This window comes from Gekko japonicus, unplaced genomic scaffold, assembly GCF_001447785.1.
Source record: "Gekko japonicus isolate JY-2015 unplaced genomic scaffold, Gekko_japonicus_V1.1 scaffold2059, whole genome shotgun sequence".
Taxonomy (NCBI): Eukaryota; Metazoa; Chordata; class Lepidosauria; order Squamata; family Gekkonidae; genus Gekko; species Gekko japonicus.
In genome coordinates, this window is record NW_015164253.1 from 201158 (window position 1) to 221308 (window position 20151).

At 48.9% G+C, this 20151-nt stretch overlaps 1 protein-coding gene across 1 annotated transcript in view; it reads left to right on the forward strand.

Moving 5' to 3' along the window:
* The first annotated feature begins 806 nt into the window (after positions 1-806).
* KCTD8 (potassium channel tetramerization domain containing 8) overlaps positions 807-20151 on the forward strand; it is a 125658-nt gene continuing 106313 nt past the window's right edge. Inside the window, exon 1 of the mRNA XM_015408672.1 lies at positions 807-1704. Coding sequence (XP_015264158.1) covers positions 807-1704 — 898 coding nt within the window. The remainder of the gene's footprint in view (positions 1705-20151) is intronic.

Below are 20151 nucleotides of genomic sequence, written 5' to 3' on the forward strand. Positions count from 1 at the left end.
GATGAGCACCGCAACCCTAGAGTCGGATTCGACTGGCTTTCGAGCAAGGGAACCTTTACCTTTTACAGATAGTTCCAGCTCCTGCCAACCTAGCAGTTTGAAAGTAAGAAATTCAGGTAGATAAATAGGTACCGCTTCGGTGGGAAGGTAACAGCGTTCCGTGCGCCTTGGTGTTTAGTGATGCTGGCCACATGACCACGGAAACGTCTTCGGACAGCGCTGGCTCTTCGGCTTTGAAACGGAGATGAGCACCGCAACCCTAGAGTCGGACTCGACTGGCTTTCGAGCAAGGGAAGCCTTTACCTTTTACCCCACTCCATGCCGCTTTCGCTTCCTTTGAGCATCGGGCTTTATGCTACCTTCTGCATAGATTTACGGCCGTTCAGGGGGCGACTTCGCCCCGAGCCATCTGAACGTGGTTTCCAGCGGCACTTTCCCCTCCCGGCTGAGAAAACGCGGAGCCGATGTAAGCCGCGGCAGAAGCAAAGCGCCGCCTCCGCCAAGTCCGGCGAGGCGTTCCCGGCGCCGGCGGCTGGCAGAGGCCAGAAAGGGCGCGGCGAGCAAAAGCCCGCGAGGTCGAGAAGGCGCGCGGCAGAAGCGTCCCGCAGCGCCCCCTAAGCTGGGCAAGAGAGCGGCAGAGCGCGAGAGGCGCGGCGAGGAGGGCGCACGTGGCCGGGGGTGGGCTGGGCGAGGCGGCCAGGCGCGAGGGCTGTGCGCGCGGCTTGCGAGTGCGCAGCGCGAGGCGGCGGCGGCGCCTGCTGTCCCGTCCGCCCAGGGAAAGTGGCTCAGCAGCAGCAGCAGCAGGCATGGCGCTGAAGGACAGCGGCGGCGGGGGCAGCGCGGCCGCCACCATCCTGCCCATCAGCGACATGGTGTCGTCGTCGTCCTCGGCGGCGGCGGGGGAGCCGGGGGGCTGCGCCTTCCCGGAGGTGGTGGAGCTGAACGTGGGCGGGCAGGTGTACGTGACCAAGCACTCGACGCTGCTCAGCGTGCCGGACAGCACCCTGGCGCACATGTTCGCCCCCCGCCGGAGCGCCCCGCGGGAGCTGCCGCGGGACAGCCGGGCGCGCTTCTTCATCGACCGCGACGGCTTCCTCTTCAGGTACGTGCTGGACTACCTGCGCGACCAGCAGCTGGCCCTGCCCGAGCACTTCCCGGAGAAGGAGCGCCTCCTCCGCGAGGCCGAGTTCTTCCAGCTGGCCGACCTGGTCAAGCTCCTCGCGCCCAAGGTGGCCAAGCAGAGCTCGCTCAACGACGAGGGCTGCCAGAGCGACCTCGACGACGCCAACTCGCCCGGCAGCGGCGGCGGCGGCGGCAGCGAGCTCCTCCTGCTCCCCCCGCGGGCCGGCGAGAGGCGCTCGGGCTTCATCACCGTCGGCTACCGCGGCTCCTACACCGCCGCGCGGGACAGCCAGGCCGACGCCAAGTTCCGCCGCGTGCCCCGCATCATGGTCTGCGGCCGCATCGCCCTGGCCAAGGAGATCTTCGGCGAGAGCCTCAACGAGAGCCGCGACCCGGCCCGACCCCCGGAGAAGTACACCGCCCGCTTCTACCTGAAGTTCACCTACCTGGAGCAGGCCTTCGACCGCCTCTCCGAGGCCGGCTTCCACATGGTCGCCTGCAACTCCACCGGCACCGCCGCCTTCGTCAGCCAGTACCGGGACGACAAGATCTGGAGCAGCTACACCGAGTACATCTTCTACAGTAGGTCGACTAGGGGTTCTCCGCGGGTCGAGGCTCCCAGTGCTCCCTCTAAGCTGCGGAGTCTTGCGAGCGAGGGATTTGGCTGCTGCATCGATTAGTTTTGCTCTGGAGCCATCCCTTCCTGAGCCAAGACGAAAAGGTGTGAGCCGGAGGCTAGAAAACTGTGAGCTAGCTCACACTAACTCAGCTTAGAGGGAACAGTGGGGGGGGGGAGGGAGGAGGGAAAGTGGTTTTGGTCGCGAGGCTCCACGGTCACATTGCAGAATGATAATAATGTAGGGTCGCTGAATGAATGTGCACTGCTGTACTCCTTTCCCCCAAAAGCTGCACTTCCTCACTTGGAGGTCTGGAGGAAGGTTTTCTTCTAAAGGCATTAGAAGAGTCCTCCTGGCTCAGGTCACAGACCCCTGTAGACCACCATTCTCTTTCTAACAACCCCCAGCTTCTGGGGTTCCTACAAGTAGCATAGATATAACTTGGTAGCCCTGGTTTTCAGCAATTTCAAAAGTTAGTCCGAAGGACAGTGTGGGTTGCATTGCTACTAAATGACTTGCTGTTTGTTTGGCGCGAAGGCCGCATGGCGTAGCCTGAGCTGGGAAGCAGGGTCGGTATTCAGAAGGGAGACCACCGAGGAAGACTCTGCAGAGGAACAGTATGGCAAACCACCTCTGCTTCTCACTCGCCTTGAAAGCCCCTTTGCTGGTGTTGCCATAAGTCAGCTGCGAGATGATGGCACTTTATGCACTCACAAGTTGCCATTTTCTCAAGTTTGGGGAACGAATTTCTTCTTTTTAGAACATGGCATTAGGGCATCCAGAGCTTAAAAGCTCTTCTGTATATGAATGACTCAATGGGGGGGGATCAATTTTGTTAAATCTATTTAAGTTCATGCATATTGCAGAGAAGGAGAAGTTTGGTAATGTCTCTGGGTTGTTTTTTTTTTAAGCGTGAATGTTATCACTTGCCAGTTACTGCCAAGTGTATGAAAATTCCATTTGATTTTGATCGTTAGAATGTAACTGCTGGTGGGAACAGATGAGGACTCCGTAAGCCAACAGTTTCTAAAGTATCATCCCTTTTTTGGTTGAAATAATATCTGATCTTAGCGTTTAACATTCGGACACAACAGGTGACATGTTCTGGATGTAGGTGGTAAAAATCTGGGGGGAAGCAAATGTGCCTTTGGGGGAGATATATGTTGGGGTTTTTTACATTATCTAGATCAGCTTTCCTCCTTCTAATGGCTCAAATGACATGTTCTGAGATGATTTCATACATGCTTGATATTCGCTAATGTCTATCATCCTTACTTGGATGTGTGACCTTTTCCTTTTTGTGCACCTGCTTGAATTGACATTGAATTATAGGAACGTTTCATCTCTGGTGATAAATCTTGGACTGATTTTTACATGGAAGTTATCAGTTAATGCTGCATTGGACCAGTGGCATACATGCACGTGTGAACCAGCATTCTACCTGGGGTCTCCTGTCAAGTTTTACTTGACTTAATAACATAGTGTGGTTGTTTTGCTCAGAAGTCAAATCACGAGAAATAAGGTAAAATTAGTTGTGGTGGTGTGATACTTCTTGTCTAGCAATCTTCTTCTTACACTGGTTAGTCCCGGGGAGTGTCTTGGAAGTAGAATGGATACGACATCTAGGTGGGCTTGATTTGCAGCACTGCTTAATTTCAAAAGGCAGTAGGACAGTGGGTTACATTGCTGCTAATTATTATTGTGACTTCTGTACTGTGACTGTCAAGGCACTGAAGTTTCACATTGGAAGTCTGTTATGTTTTCCTGAGTGAAAGGACATGGGTTTCTTTTCCTTGCCAGAACCCTCTGAAGCCCTAATAACTGCATTTTGCTAAAATTCTCTTTTCTGTAAAAAGGTTGGAGGCTGATGCCATTACGCTTTGTGGGTTTGCTAAAGTGAAGCTTTGCATAAGATTAAAGTGGGCGATACTAGGAGTAAGAAAAGGGTTTTAATATTTTATCACTACATTTCCTTCCATTCTCATTAACTACAAAGTAAACAGATTCCATCTGGACACATTCCAGGGGAAGACAGAGCAGCAAGAGTCTCAGTTTTCCAAAGACTATTAAAAAGGTCTTCTTTCCCCCCCCCCCCAAATAAAAGCTTCAAGGAAGGCAGAGTTTCTTAAATAACTCTCAGGTGTGTACGCAGACCTACACATTTTGCAACCGTGCAAATGCAAAAATAAGCCGTAGATATGTGTTACTAGAACGCGTCCCTAAATCTCACCAAACGCATGCTGTGTTGGACGATAAGTAGAGAATGATTCAGACTAATGAAAACACAGCTGGATTCAAAATGGGAACATCCTTTGGCAGAGATTTTTCTTCCCAAGTCTCAGGAAGCTTTAAATCTTTTTTTAATGGGTTTGAGTTAAGCCCTGTACACAAGAGAGTAATTTGTCTGGTTTGTTGTCTTTGCGTGTGTTTGTGCCTTTGTGGTGGAGGGAAGTGTGGATGGAAGTGTGGTTGGCGTAGCTGATGACAATGGCCAAATAACTAGGAGGTGGCTGCAGTTTCTCTCTTCTGCCCGCCCCCCTCCCCGAAGTCATTCAAACAAATATAATGGGAAATAATTTAAGGGTTTTAACTGTGATTGCCGCTGTGATTACCATTTTAAGCAGAAACCGGAGGGCCAATTCACGGAACTATAATGCTCATGGGCCACTTGAGATTGCTGCACATGTCAGCTGCCTGCCCTTGGCAATCGCAACGTGTAGGATAAAGCTTTTTTTGTAGGTCGTTCCACTTCTCGTCTTTTGAAAGTTGTTGAAAAGGCTTTGGGTGGTAGTCGATGCATACAAGTGTTCCAAAAGGCTGCTGTGAGCCTGAGAGGCAAGTGAATGAATTATGAAGTGTTCTTCTGGCATTCAGTGAGAGTCACAGTCCACACTCGACTTTTGGTTTAACATTTGGGACCTCTGGTACCTTCCTGCTTTTAAATAAATAAATGAGCTCCTTGGGGATCTCATTTCACTTCTCTTCATTGAATTGGCAAAGGTCTCGTCTGTCCAGGGGTTGGTTTCAGTGTGAATCGCTCTCCCAGAGGCACAGGTGTAGTGGTTAAAGTGTCGGACTAGGAACCCCCCTTTCATGCCATGGAAGCTTGCTGGGCAACTTTGGGCCAGTCACACACACTCAGCCTAACCCACCTCACAGGGTTGTTTGGTGTAGTGGTTAGGAGCACGGACTCTAATCTGGGAGAGCCGGGTTTGATTCCCCACTCCTCCACATCCAGCTGCTGGTGTGACCTTTGGTCAAGTCATAAGTTCTTTCAGAGCTTTTCTCTCAAGGGCAGTTCTCGAGAAAGCTCTCTCAGCCCCACCCACCTCACAGGGTGTCTGTTGTGGGGAGGGGAAGGGAAAGGAGATTGTAAACTGCTCTGAGACTCCTTCGGGTAGTGAAGGGTGGGGTATAAATCCAATATCCTCCCCGCTCTTCTCTTCGAGATAAAATAGAGAACAATGTAAGCTGCTTTGGGATCTCATTGGGGGGAAAGGCGGGGTATCGATCAAGTAAGTAAAAACAAATAAACAAATTCTCACCTCTAGGAGACTTTGGGAGCAAGCGTCAGAGGTCTACTCTGAAGTAAATTCCATTTTACTCAATGGGACTAACTCAATGGGACATTCACCAGGACTTTCCATGTCATTCAATGGGTCTTACTCCCGGGAAATTGTTCTTCGAATTAAAGCCCTTAAGACACAGTCCAACCCGAGATAAATACAGTTGGGTCTCATTGAAATCATTGGGAAAGTGTTGTACCTGTACATTTTGAAAGCAATGAGACAGTGTAGTGCGTAACTTTGCCTGCATTGTACCATAGGGCTCACTGTTAGATCGCCGCTAACAAAGATCCGGAGAGTGATTTCAGCAAAGTGATCAGCTTTATTGTAAGAACGAACAAGCGCTTAAAAGCATTCATAACCAGAACAGATTAACATTGGGAGCTAGGCTCCTTTTAAACCTTCCCGGGCTAACATAGCCACGCCTCAGTACAATCAACAACCAATGAGAGTCTTTCCCTCTCAGGGAGCTGGTACAGTCCTGATTGGTCGCTGCTGTAGAGCGTCCAATAGTAAGGCAGGTCGGAGGAGCCTTCGTCCGGCTCGAAGCTTTACATGGGGAGTGAATGCAGCAATTTCAGTAAGCCTTTTCAATACATTACACTCACTGCCTGTGTAGTGCTGCCCGATCCGGTTTGGTGACTGGAAGTGAACTGCGGTCTCAGATGCTGCCGCATGTTCCCCCTCATGTGGGCATTCTCCTCCTTTTCAATTTCAGCGTTGATAGATGCAGTGTGTTTTACAGCCTGATCCTACGCATGTTTAATCAGCAGTAAGATCTAATCAAGCGAATTAAATGGTACTTTTATGTCACTGCATAAGATCATGGTGGTGGAAAGTTCTGACTTATAAGTCACAGCTGGCTTATAGTGACCTTGTAGGATTTTCAAGGCCAGAGAGGTCTAAAGGTGGGTTTCCATTGCCTGCCTCTGCATGGCAACCCTGGGCTTCCTTGGTGGTTTCCCATCCAAGTGACTTAACCAGGACTGACCTTGCTTATAGGGTTGCCAAGTGACTTACTGTTAAAAGCAGGGGAGAGTTGGTCCCTGGCCGGGATATCCACGGGCGCGTTGCAATGATGTCACCCGGAAAGTGACGTCATCACGTTGAGCACGTTGCCGGCTGACGCTCTAGCAATCAGCCTGGAAACTCTATAGATAGAGGCTGATTGCTAGAGTGTCACCCGGCGACGTGCTGGGTGACATTATTGCAACGCGTGCGTGGATATCCCGGCCAGGGACTAACTCTCCCCCATTTTTACAGACCGGCAGATTGGGGACTCTTTGAGCAGGGGAACCTGCACCCTTCTGGGGTACCTGGCAGCCTTACTTGCTTAGCTTCTGACATCAGACTAGCCCGGGCCATCCAGATCTGGGCACGCAGGTTCATGCCCTCTCTCTTTTTACTTTCTTGGAGGTAGAAGGAAGAGAAGCCACTCCCTTCCTGTGTGAGATACATTTGGATTCTTTTAATTTCAACTCTTAATAAGTAGCCCTCCTTTTAAAACGACATTTTAAAAGTAAATATGAGTTCGTTACAAATAAACTAAATTGTGACTGTCAAACAGATTGCTTTTTTTTTTTTTGTAAAGGAGAAACACAGAAAGACCAAGCCATTTGTTGCGAATTCCACTGAATTCAGGACACTAGCAAGTTATCACTGCCTTCCTGTATCTCATCAGGATCATCTGGTGACCCTAGTTCAGTGGTGGCGAACCTATGGCACTGGTGCCAGAGGTGGCACTCGGAGCCCTCTCTGTGGGCACGCATGCCATCGCCCCAGCCAGGCCCAGACCATCACTGAAGTGTCGAATTCTCTGCCAAATAATTTTAAGTAAATGAAAGCATTTGGGATTGCTTTCCTTACTTTGTTTGGATCATCTTAAGTTAATGTATGAGTTGTTTTTTCTAAAGTAAAACCTCAGTATTCAGGTTAAATTGTTGTGTTGGCACTTTGCGATAAATAAGTGGGTTTTGGGTCGCAGTTTGGGCACGCGGTCTCTAAAAGGTTCGCCATCACTGCCCTAGTTCATAACCTCCTGCATTACCTCCTCCAGCCATATGAGTGCAGCAGAATGTTTTCTTCTTAGATGGTGAATGTTTGGGTGGTAGAACTAAAAGCATGGGTATCTACTTCCCATCTCATGCCCAGTACTATTGTGACCAGTAACTGGATCCCACAAGTACTAGATGTAGCTGCCTGGCCTTGCTTCTACTGCTGGTTTTATTTCTTTTTGGCTGCTCAGCCACTCCCACCCTTGACCATCATCTGTCTGTCATCGTAGCATCTCCTGGGAATGGAACTTGCAATGCCGTCCTAAGAACATTTTCCCTAGGAGCAAAACCCATTGAAGAGACCTGAGCTGGATTCAGAATAGGCATACTTAGGATTGCTTTCTCAGGGGTGTACCAGCTCAGCACGATTAGTACGTGGGCAGTCTGCTAAGGAACATGTTCGCTAGGGACCAAACCACACATTCTGGGAACTGTACCTCTCTGCCGAATGCTGCTCTTCGGCCTGTCCGTCTTCCTTCCCTTTCTATTTATCCATGCCTTCATAACACCTAGGCTGGACCATTGCAATGCCCTCTACTTCAGGCTACCCATGAAGAGCTTCCGAAGCTGCAGCTAGACTGTTGGTAGGGGCCAGTTACTTGGAGGATGTGCAGCCAATACTACAGTAATTACCCTGGCTACTGCCCCGTTCCCGAGCCCAGTTGGAGAGCCAGTTTGGTGTAGTGGTTAAGTGTGCGGACTCTAATCTGGGAGAACCGGGTTTGATTCCCCACTCCTCCACTTGCACCTGCTGATGTGACCTTGGGTCAGTCACAAGCTCTGGCACAGCTGTCCTTGAAAAAGAGCAGTTTCTGTCAGAGCTCTCTCAGCCCCACCCACCTCACAGGGTGTCTGTTGTGGGGAGGGGAAGAGAGAGGAGTTTGTAAGCCGCCCTCCTCCTCCTCCTCCTCCTCCTCCTTCTTCTTCTTGGTGTCATTTTTGACCTTTAAAGCCCTACATGGCTTGGGACCAGGGTGTCTGAAGGACAGTCATCTCCCATATGTTCTTGCCTAGGAATTACGATCACAGGGGAGAAGCCCTCTTGACTGTCCCACCAATCAAAGAATCCTATCTGCTGGACACACAAGAGAGGGCCACTTGGGTGGCAGCCCTATGAACAGCCTCCTCAGGGGGTTGCACTTGCCCCCCTTGTTTTTTGTTTATTTTATTAGACTTCTAGCCCTCCCTCCGCTGCAGATGCCTTTATCTTTAGGAGGCAGTTTAAGACTGTTTTCTTTGGGACGGTATCTGATTAATTTAGGTCCCAGTCACACGCAGAAGTTGCAGCGGGATACTCATGGATGCCGGGCGAGTTCTACAGGCACGATCAAATGGGCACATCTGGCAAGCGTCGCGCACCCGTAGCAAAACCGTGTCATCCGGCCGAAGATCCGGAGTTAAAAGGTACCTGTGAAACACACGCCGCCGGAAACAACCCTGGTCCGCTGCTGTGACGTTGGATCAGGTAGTGGCGGATTAAATTGTGGCGGCCACACCTCCCCCCCGCGTTATGTGGCCCGTGTGACCGAGGCCTTAGTTTTTATAATTATTGGCGGTCTTGAATTGTGGTTTTAAATTGTGTTTTTAATGTATTTGTTTTAGCGATTGTTTTGTTAACATCACAAGCGGCCTTGAGTCAGGTAAGGCTGAAAGGTACTTAATGAATGTTTTTAATGAAATGACCAAATATTTGAAACATCCCCATGCCACCTTTCCACCCAACTCAGGGCCCCAAGCGGTGAACCTTAAAACATTCTGAACATTAAAACTGCATTTAAAATACAAACATATGTTAAATATGTAAAATGATTACATAAAACATATTAATACATAAACTTTGGGGTCAAAAAGCCATTTTAGGGCCAGGAAGCAATTTTTCTGCAGGCCAGTTTGGCTGGGGATCCTGGAGGGTTTTTTGTCATCTTCTGGGTATGGAGCAGCAGTTACTGGACGTGTGTGTGTGTGGGGGGGGGACGTATTTGTGAATTTCCTGCATCGTGCAGGGGGTTGGACTAGATGACCCTGGAGACCCCTTCCAACTCTATGATTCTATAAACACACAATCAGCGAGAGGAGCCAGTAACAGCTAGTGGGGGGTAGGCCAAACGTATTTTAAAAAGTCCTCACCCACTGGTGGAAGAAGAAGAAGAGATTGGATTTATACTCTGCCCTTCACTACCCAAGGGAGTCTCAGAGCGGCTTACAAACTCCTTTCCCCTCCCCTCCCCACAACAGACACCCTGTGAGGTAGGTGGGGCTGAGAGAATTCAAAGCTTCCTCCAAAGTGAAAAGCATGTTCACTAAGAGAGACTTTTTGCAGCGTTCATTGAAAAATTTGGATAAATATTTTGGTATTTGGCAACCTTGTGCTTGGAAATATCTGTTGAACTCCCTGAGGAAGACACTGAAACAGGAGGATATCTGGACCTCTGCTGGAGGAAGACTGAGGACTTATTCAAAATAGACTCAAAGGAGTCCTCCCTCTTAAAACCTTTGTATAATTAAGGAGGACTGATATTAATAAAGGGGTTGTGCAGTATCTTTTGTGATATATTAAGAGACGATACTTAGATGTTTTGATATATGATTCTTTATGTATTAAGGTTTATATGATGAATAATATATATGGTGAATAAATTGCAAAAAATATAAAACAAAAATATATAAAAATTATTTGAGATATTTTATAATTGTCTGTAGCACGGTATTTGCTGATTTTTGGTATCTTCCTCTCTAACAACATTACCAGTTTGCTTCTTGGTGATTCAAGTTGATAATCGCTTTGACCCAGTTGCTTCCCTTCTCCTCTCCTAAGAACCGCTTTATTTGATCTCTGCCTCTGGACTGATTCTCTGCCATGCACTTCCTTGGGGATCCCTTTGATCTTGTCTCCCGGTAGAACTGCTCTGTTTCTGACCTGCGTGCTGCTTTTTGCTGGACCACCAGCTCCTCTGCTGTGTTATACAAAATCTGCCTTCCCCCATAAGTGTCTCTTGTTCCTTCCATGATCTGCAGACCATTGACTTGATGACCTTCTAAGAAGCATTGTCACTTCATCTCCTGTAATGGCTGGTCCCCCCTTTTTAGGTCCTGCAGCTTATGCCTTCAGTTCAACTTCTCAGTGAGCCATTCGCCCCTCACATCCCTAGGTCTGGCATACTCCTTTAATTCACGTCGTTGTGCAGCTAGAGACAAACAAAATAATTGGCTTTTGTCCACTATAAATTCATGGTATCCTCATTTGGCATCATTCTGGCTAAGACAGGAAGGATTTTATACTTCTTTGATCCACTCCAACTCTAGGAATCCTCAGCCCCACTTCTGTAGCTTAGATGTCCACTAAGGCCTACCCAGTGCCTCCATGTTTCTTGCTGTATGTCCAAAGGTGTCAGCGTCTTCAGTGGTAGTAACTGGTCTTTCTGCCTCTCTAAGAACATAAGAAAAGCCATGCTGGATCAGGCCAGTGGTGCATCTAGTCCAGCAACCTGTCTCACACAGTGGCCAACCAGTTCCTCTGGAGGGCCAACAACAGGGCATAGAGGCCAAGGCCTTCCCCTGATGTTGCCTCCTGGCACTGACTTTCAAAAGTTTTCTACCTCTGAATGTGGAGGCTCTTTTAGTCAACATGGCTTGTAGCCACTGACAGACCTATCCTCTGTGAATATGTCTAATCCCCTTTTAAACCTGTATATGCCTGTGGCCACCACTACATCCACCATTTTCATATTCATCCAGCTCTTTTTTCCTACTACTTCCTTCAGTTCCTTCCTTTCCTCTCTAAATTTTGATGGCTGTAATGAGGATAGTTGACCTTCTCTGCAACGCCAATTCCCGGTTCTGTTCATATATCCTTCCCACTACAGGCTAATTTGTTCATCCAGCCCCTTCACATGTTCCTTTGATCCTGGTCTTCATCTGTATACTTAGTATTATTAATGTGTGCCCCCCCATCTACAGATAGCTAAATCCGTAGACTGGGGTCACAGAGATGTGAAACAGATTTTTCAGCAAACTTGGGGCACTCCCCAGGTTTGCAGGAAAACCTGAAAATAAAAAAAAACAACAACACAGGGGGATTTAAATCCCCTGAAAAGTAAAGTAGCATTCTCTGTGCAAGCATAGAGAACGCACGTACTTCAGGTGGTCAGCGGTGGTAGTGCCGGGAAGCTGCGCTGGGTCCATCAGCAGAGGCTGCTCAGCATGGAGCTCCATATTGGGCCTGGTGGCAGTGGCCTTGCCATGCTGAGCTTGGGAGTGGCACAGCCCAGGGCTCTGGGGTGGACCCACCGGCAGCTGCACAGCACAGGAGCTGCATCGGTGCAGCCTGGGAGCTGCGCTGGGCATGCTGCTGAAGTCCAGGAGCCACATTGGGCATTCTGCCACTGGTGGTGCAACCCAGAAGCTGCACAAGCACACAGAGGCCCGGCCCCGCATTTCTGCCCTCCTCCTGAGACCCTGGTGTCAAGGGGCGACTGCATGGGTGGCTCCTTGCCCAGCTGCGTCCAGTGGCATGTGGGGCGCCTCCACCGCGGTCCGCCCCTCAGCCTGTGGACCCTTTTCTCTCCAGTTTTTCCCCTTGGGCCCACAACCCTCTCCCTTCCCCTCAGCGCTGCCTGGCCATTCCACTGGGCTGCTCCCCTCGGTGGGGTCTCCGACTGGCATGCAGTGCTCCTGCAGTGGTGGCGGCGCTGCTGCTGGCCGCCTCCCTCCCTACCGGCTGTCCACTGCTCCTCCCTCCCTCCCCTCCTTTCAGTGGACCGTGCGGAGGCGGTGACCACGCCAGCAGAGAGGAACCCACTTTCGGCTCGTCTCCCTTGTCTCCTTCCCTCCAGCCAGGGCCCGGCTCTCCGCCACCCTTGCTCGATTGGCTGGCCGCGGGAGGGAGGTGTGAGGAGGCGGTGTCTGGTGAGAAAGAAGGCGGCACAGGCCAGGCTGGCTGGGCCCGGGGTCGGAGGGCGGCAGCAGGCCACAGTGAGGCCAGCTGGGCCCGTCCTCCTGCCTCCCCGCCACCATTGGGTGCATAGGGAGTGAAGACGTGCGTGTCTCGCTGCCTCTGCCCTCCAGAGGGGCCATCCCATCCGGCATCTCCCTGTAGACTGAGAGATGTTGGCCGGGGCTTCTGTGGGCGGGACCCCGCCACGCTCCTAGCCAACGCCGGCAGCGCTTTCTGAGCGGCGGTTCAGGCCGCCAACTGATTTTGAAAAACCTTAATAAAATTCTGCCTCTTTGAGGCAGTTAAAAAAAAAAAAGAACTTTGGCATTCCAAAATGCTTTTATGTATAAGGAGAGATAATACCTTTTCAAGGGAGAAGTTATTTGCTTTTCCCCTCTCCACTTGGGTTGTCCAGAGATCTGTCCTTTGCCTTCCTCTGTTCTCTCCCTACACAGTGTCCTTAAGTGACCTCATCAAATCCAATGGTTTTTAGTGTCACCCATATGCTGACGATACCCAACTCCACCTATCGCTCCATCTGATCCCACATCTCCAGTTGCCTGTCTAATATTTCCACTTGGATATCTCGATATATGTGACTAAACTTCTCATCTCTCTTCCTAAGCCTCTGTTGCCTTGTCTAATTTCCACATCCACTGACAACATCGCTAGCCACCCTTTTAGAACCGGCACGAAACCTTGGCTTTATCTTTGACTGTTCTCTCTTGTTTCACATGTGCACCAAGCCATGTTGCTTCTCCCTTTACGATGTTACAAAAATATGGCCCTACTGTTTTACCTCCTTGGCAAAATTTCCCATGGCCTTGACAGCTGCAACTCCTAGGTTCTAGTTGCCTCACCCTGGCTTTCTCAATTGTAACTCATCACATCCATGTATTCCTCTCATGTTCTGGCCATGCAACACCACCTCTTCCTGGCTTCCTCATCCACTCTTGGATTCAGCGCAAACAGCTTGTCCTTACCTTCAAAGTATTACATGACCTTGCTTTCCCCCTTCGCTGTCATATCCCAGTATATTTATTTATGTAACCTACATTCCTCCTGTTCCACCACCTTAAGACATCTGGAGATCTTATGGTCCCTCAATTCTTTTCTTCCTTCCTTGTTTCCACTTTTTCCCTGCATCCCTATGAGATGCTACATCTTGGTTCCTTGATATTCCTCCTTAAAACCAATGTTTTTAATCAGTATCCTCATTTGAGATCAGGGTTCCCTCTAAGTTGAGTTAGGCGGCCCCTGCCACACGGGGGGGGGGGAAGCATGGCCAAAGTGCGGCTTTTTAGAGCCGCACCAAAAGAGACACGCGGTGGCAGCATCAGACAGATCCCCTGAGCCGCTGCGTAGTTGCTCCCCGGCATGATCAGATGCCGGGGGGAAGCCACAGAAGGGAGAGCGAGGCAGCTGGCTGCACATGTGTGCACATATGCAGTTCGGCTGGGAGCCTCGATTGCTCCTGAAGACGTGCGCGCCAGCGATCTCACGGCCGCGCTTGCTGTGCCGTTTCAGGTAGGTCCTACCATTTTGTAGGTTCTTTTTTTATGCGCATTTTCGGCCTGAAGGGCCGGATTGGGGACGGGTGCATGCCGCTTCCCAGATGTTGCGGTGTGATCACGGCTGTTTGCTGCGCCCCCGATCCGTCCCTCTTCCAGGCCTAAACCTCCCGTGTGACTGGGGCCTTAGTATGATCTAACTCACAGTTTTTTAGCTTCTGGCTCACACATTTTTGTCTTACCTCAGGAAGGATGGCTTCAGAGCAAACTAATTTATGCAGTAGCCAAATTGCTTGCTCACAACTTTAATGCCGGTAGCTCACAAGGCAGAATTTTTGCTCACAAGACTCCACAGCTCAGAGGGAGCATTGGTTGAGATTCATCCTACCTTGCCAACCCATCAACAGTTGGGAGCGGTCTAAACCATCTTTGAGAGGCTTGTTTACTCTTTTTGACTGGCTTCTGTTTTCGTCTGCGCTATGAAAGGTAGTGTAACATACCTTGTCTTGGGAAAACAGACCTTATGGCCATTCTTTGTAGAAATAACTCTGCCTCCTACCTGTGTTTCTGCTGTTTGGAGCTCTGGGGATAAATCGCTCTGTCAGCTGACAAAATGGGTCTGATTTGTGAAAGCTTATCTTACAATAAATTGGTTAGAGCAAATTTAGAGTCCAGTGGCTTCAGAACGACACGGCTGACCACCTGGATCTTTCTTCAATAAACTTGTTAGTCTGGAAAGCGCCACAAAAGAGAATTATACCACTTATCCAGATATAATTCTGCAGGGCAGAATGCAAGTGAATAGCATGATCAGAGGTTTTGGATTATACTCCTAGATTCTCTTTAGATTGCTAATGAATAGTATGCATTCTTGTTCAAAAAAATGCATGGATTTCATAAATGGGAAATTTGTTTTTAAATTAACATAAATTGACCTGTTTTTGTAGTGACATAAATCATGTTTTAAATAGTGATGATACTAATCAGTTGGCTTGGCTCTTCCCCACCCCACAACAGCCCAGCTGGGTGGGTGGGGTTAAGAATGGAAATGCTATTGGATACTGGGATCTCATATCTGGATATGGAACTAGTTTATGCTCATAAATTCTGAAAGCAACAATATCTGAGACAATTGTGTGGGAGTTTCCATTCCAAGATAGGATAGTGGAGAACAATGTGGAAAGGAAAGAGCAGATTTTACCGAACCTTTTACATAAGGTACTTATTTAAATTGAAACCGTTGACTACTTGTTTTGTGCTGAAATACTATTCTTTAAAGAGGTATTACTAGATCTGGAAGAGACACTATTTAATTTCTTGTTTTCCACTTCATCTGCCTTTTAAAAGTGACAGCCAAGGTTGGAAAAATATTTCAGATTCACGAACGTCAAATTGTTAAGCACAAGGCTGATCATTCCAGCTGACAGATGAGTTTCAGATTCACTTAATGTAATGAATTCCTTTGTGTAATCAGCTAGGCCTTTTCTACAAAGAGGCCACATGGCTGTGATTGCCATGTAATGTATCTCAAGGCAAGATACAGCCCTTCCAACGCAAAGCGTGGGTTGAAGGTACATGACGCAGCTGAAAGGCTGAAGCTAAATAGGTCTGGGCTTGAAACTAGGGTTGCTAGCTCTGGGTGGGGAAATACCTGGAGATTTTGGGGGCAGAGCCTCGGGAGTGTTAAGTCGGTTACTTAACAAAGAGTCAGAGAGTGATTTCAGCAAAAGATCAGCTTTATTCAGCAACTCGTAACTCAGCTCCAAACAGATCAACATGAATAGCCAGAACAGCTTTAGCATTGAAGCTGTTCCACTTTTAAACTCTCCCGGCTAATGTAGCCACGCCTACTATACAAATACCAACCTATGAGGTTGCAGGGATAAAGTCCAATCACAATAGTTCCCGCTCTTGGAACTGGCTGTTTGTGATTGGTCGGCTCTTCCTGGGCTACCAATTACATTTGAGGGATTTGGATCCTAGCCCAGGAATGAAGCTTCACATGGTGATTCAATGACTGTGTTTCTCATACATACATGGGTCAGATTGAATACACCACAGGGAGGGCACAGTTTTGGGAGTGGAGGGACCTCGCCAGGTGGAATGCCGTTTTCTCCAGGACAACTGATCTTGGCCATCTGCAGATCAGTTGTAATAGCAGGATATCTCCAGGTGCCACCTGGAGGTTGTCAACCCAAGCTTGAACAGTGCCTGGTTGGGAGACCACATGAGAATGATGTGTAAGCACAGCTCTCCTTAGAAGAAAGCAGTATATAAATATTGCAATTAAACATTGTCTTTCACTTCATGTAGCTTATTCTTCTTCGCTGACCATCTTTTTGTAAGTGGGGGAGGCTGTTGTGTCCTTCCCAGTCTTAACCGGGCTTTGCTGGCCCAGGACATGACCAGAAACACAACTTTACGGAGAGGAGATAGTACAGATTTATTTCTGTTTTTTTGCATTCAGAAAGCTCCATTAGATCTGCAGTCCAGTTTGCAATTTGTTGTAGAATTCTTACTTCTACTGCATTTCCCATAATATCGAGAAGTCAGAAACTTGGGGATTTGGGCGTTATGAGAACCACGGAAGAGAAGATACAGGAAACTGAGTCCTTACACCCACAAAGATGACTGCTGTGAGGAAACTTGTCAGAAGTCATGCTTCGGTTTTATTTAACAGGTGGAAATTGTTTCTCTAGCAAGGTAAGCATAAGCTTTTATGGTTTGGTGTAGTAGTTAAGTGTGCAGACTCTAATCTGGGAGAACTGGGTTTGATTCCCCACTCCTCCACATGCAGCTGCTGGGTGATCTTGGGCAAGCCATAGTTCTGTCAGAGCTGTTCTCTTAAGGACAGTTCTGGAAAGAGCTCTCTCAGCCCCACCTACCTCACAGGGTGTCTGTTATGGGGAGGGGAAAGGAAAGGAGTTTGTAAGCCGCTCTGAGACTCAGAGTGAAGGGCGGGGTTTAAATCCAATCTCTTCTCTTTTAATATAGGAGTTCTTTTTGTCTAGAGAATCAAATTGCTTATGTTAAACTCTCCAGTGGATTGTTTCCAAAAACACACACGTGCTCTACATTTTCAAGGGGAGGGTATCAAGGGTGTATCTATATAGCATACGTGTGGTATTTGTCTGTGTGTGCTCTACGGGTTTGTAGAGAAAGCCTGGGTATTTCCCCCTTGAAATGTAAAGCCATATGCATGTTTTTGCAAAACAATCCAGTGGACAGTTTAAAATAAGCAATATGGTACCCTAGGCAAAAGGGGCTCTGTAGGAAGACAGTATGCTAGAAAAGCAATTTCGACCCATTAAATACATGCCTTCTAACAAGCTTTTCATATGTGGTGACATTCACGGGGTACCCCTGTCTTCTGTCCTCCTTATTAGATTGGTTAGTGAAGGGGTCCCCAACTTTGTTAAGCCTGTGGATGCTTTTGAAATTTTGAGAAAAAGTTGTAGATACCACAATGAAATGGGTTACGTGAACCATTCACAAAATGGCTGCCACAGGGGCTGAGGCCAGTCACAAAATGTTGAGAGGTTCCACAGAACATTAGGAGGATCCAAGCCAAGCATTCTTCTATAGAGTCAGGCACCGGCGTAGAGTTCAGGGGGGCGCAGGGGCGGGGGCTACCTCCGAAATTTTCCGGGGGGGTCTCAGCCTCCCCCGGGGCTTGAAGAGAAGCCTTTTCATTCCGCCGGCGGTAGACCTGAGGGACCGCGATCCCTTCCCTGTGCCCACCGGCGGGGGGCTGAGGGGCTTGCGCCCTCCCCCCGAAATTTCCCCAGAAGCCCCGCCCACCCGCCACGAAGGAAGCCGCCCGGCCCCAGCCCCGCCGAGAGCGGCCGTGTGTGTGGGGGTGCGTGCAGCTAGGTGGTGGCGGCTGCTGCCACCGCCGCTGCCCTGGCTCCACCAGGAGCAGAGCGGCAGGACCGGACCGGCCATGGCCCGAGCTGCGAGCGTCTGCCTGCTGCTGGGGGGTAAGCAGGAGAGCAGGCGTGGGGCCCACCCGGTGGGGGTGGACTGGGAGCTCACCTCCCCCCGTGCTATACACACTCGTGGCTCCCTCCCTCTTCAGACTGGGTTAAAAATGACTACGTGCAGCTCCCCACGTGGAACCTGCGCACCCCACCGCCATCCACAGAGAACAGCCAGAGCTCCACCGTAGAATGGAGGGAGGGCGTTGGGAGGAGGGATGTGGACGGGCAAAGGACCCCAAGAACCAACCAGCAAAGAGAATCGCGCAGAGAGGAAACTGGGAAGAACCAACCAGAAGCAAAAAGAGGCGGGGAACAGAAGGCGGGCAGGTTAAGATGCGTCCGGCTGTGAAAGCGCGCTCTCCTCAAAGCGGCTGAGGTGGCAGTAACGGCACCCTCGTCTCTCGTAGAAGAAGAGACAGGAGGGGGGGGGAGAGGTACATTAACATTAGCAAAAAACGAGAGGATGTTGCAGCCGTAGGTATGCGTTCCCGGATAGCTCCCCCAGATCTTAGCCCTCCAAGCACTCCCCCTCGCTGCTAAAGTCCCTCCCTTTCTTCTCCTCTGCTAAAACAAACACAGTTGCTTTCGCTTTCACTCTCAGGCTACCTTTGGCTCTTAGCAAGAAGCGCAGGAAAAGCAAGAGGGGCTTTGGCAACTGGGGAGGGAGAGGAGAGCTTCTCCCCACAAGGTGAGAAAGTTCTCTTAAATATACACCAGTGTTGGCTGGAATGTTACCCTTCTGTAGCGTGCTTTGGTTGGTGCCGTTTCTCTAGTCACGTCATTTACATGTGTAAGTTAATTCTTCTGAGACGGGAAGCTCATAATGTGGAGAAGCCGCCGCTCAACTGGCCTTAGAATTGAAAGGTGGAAATCCAACCTCCGCCAATTGTCCTCTTGTATTAGTCCGTGTAGAGTCGCCAGGCACTCTCCTCCTTTTAAATAGTTCCTTTAACTACACACACCGCATGCCCTCTAGTCGTATCTGTCCTCTGGCCGGGATTCCTTTTCTCACAGAAGGCAGAAGTGCCGATCGATGTCCGAGATCTGCCTCCACTCTCACTCCCAGTTCAATCGAGGTTCAGCTGTTGCAGCTGTTGCTTTGTGCCCAGCCTTGGAGGCGAGTCCTGGCGGTTCCCCACCGCCTCCCTGCATACTGAGAAAGGTTTTGCAACCGTAGTGCCAGATGCTCCCAATCAGTACGGCTACCTTTATTTCTGTCAGGGCTTGTGCTTTTAAAGCAGCTGCACAAGAGAAAGGAATGTAGCTGGCGAAGGTGTTCCTTGAACTGTGTAGATGGAAGTCATGGGGAAGCTTCTAATGCTGCATTTCTTCCTATCAAGTAGTAGTTACAGACACAGGAGCCCTGCCAGGAAAAATGTTGACAGCCCTACTTCAATCACACACAAAACGTCACTTTTTAAAAAAGTAACTGAACTCTTGGAATAGCCTCCAGTATGACATTTGTCTTCAGCCTCAAAGTTTATCTGCTCTTGTGGAAGGTGTGTGTGAGTTCAAAACCTCTCAGCATGGCTCATAAGGCTGTGGGAGCCCAATATACTTACAATGTCTTTTAACAGCAAAAATCAATGTTACTTATTTAGGGATATTAATAAAAAGAAAAACAAATTCTGACTTATTAGGCTAGCACATCAACATTTATATTATTTTTTAATGAGTAGCTACATAAAATCAAACAAAACCTTCCAGTTAAAATCTGAACCCAGAACCTCCACACAAATAGTTGATTAAAGCCCTTTCACTACAAGCTGTGTCTTCTGGCACTTCTAAGATCTTCTGTCTGATTGTCTTTATCTCATCAGGCACTCACACACTAAATGGTAATCATATGGTGAAAGGATCTGTTAAACATCTTCATTATGTTGTATGCTAATTTACTGGTCACCTTCTACCTATACCTATGGACTGGTAACTTCCATTTCAATGTATCTGAAGAAGTGTGAGTGCACACAAAAGCTTATACCTTGAATTAAACTTTGTTGGTCTTAAAGGTGCCACTGGACCCAAACTTTGTTTTCATATACTAGTGGTTAGCCTTGTCCAAGCGGCTCCCTTCTGGCTTAGCTTTTCCCTTGCTTTCCCTCAGCCCTCTTTCTCTGTGTGCCATGGTCCCAACTGGAATTGCATCCCCATGTACTTGCAAATTCAGTTTCAACATAGTACTCCCACTGAATGTCTGACAGCTCCCATGGCACACACAGGACCTGTAAACTGTGCAAGGCCCTCGGGTATGGTTGCCAAGCTCCAGGTTGCACCTGGACATATTCTGCTATTACAGGGGTGGCCAAACTTGCTTAACGTAACAGCCACATAGAATAAACGTCAGATGTTTGAGAGCCGCAAGACATTA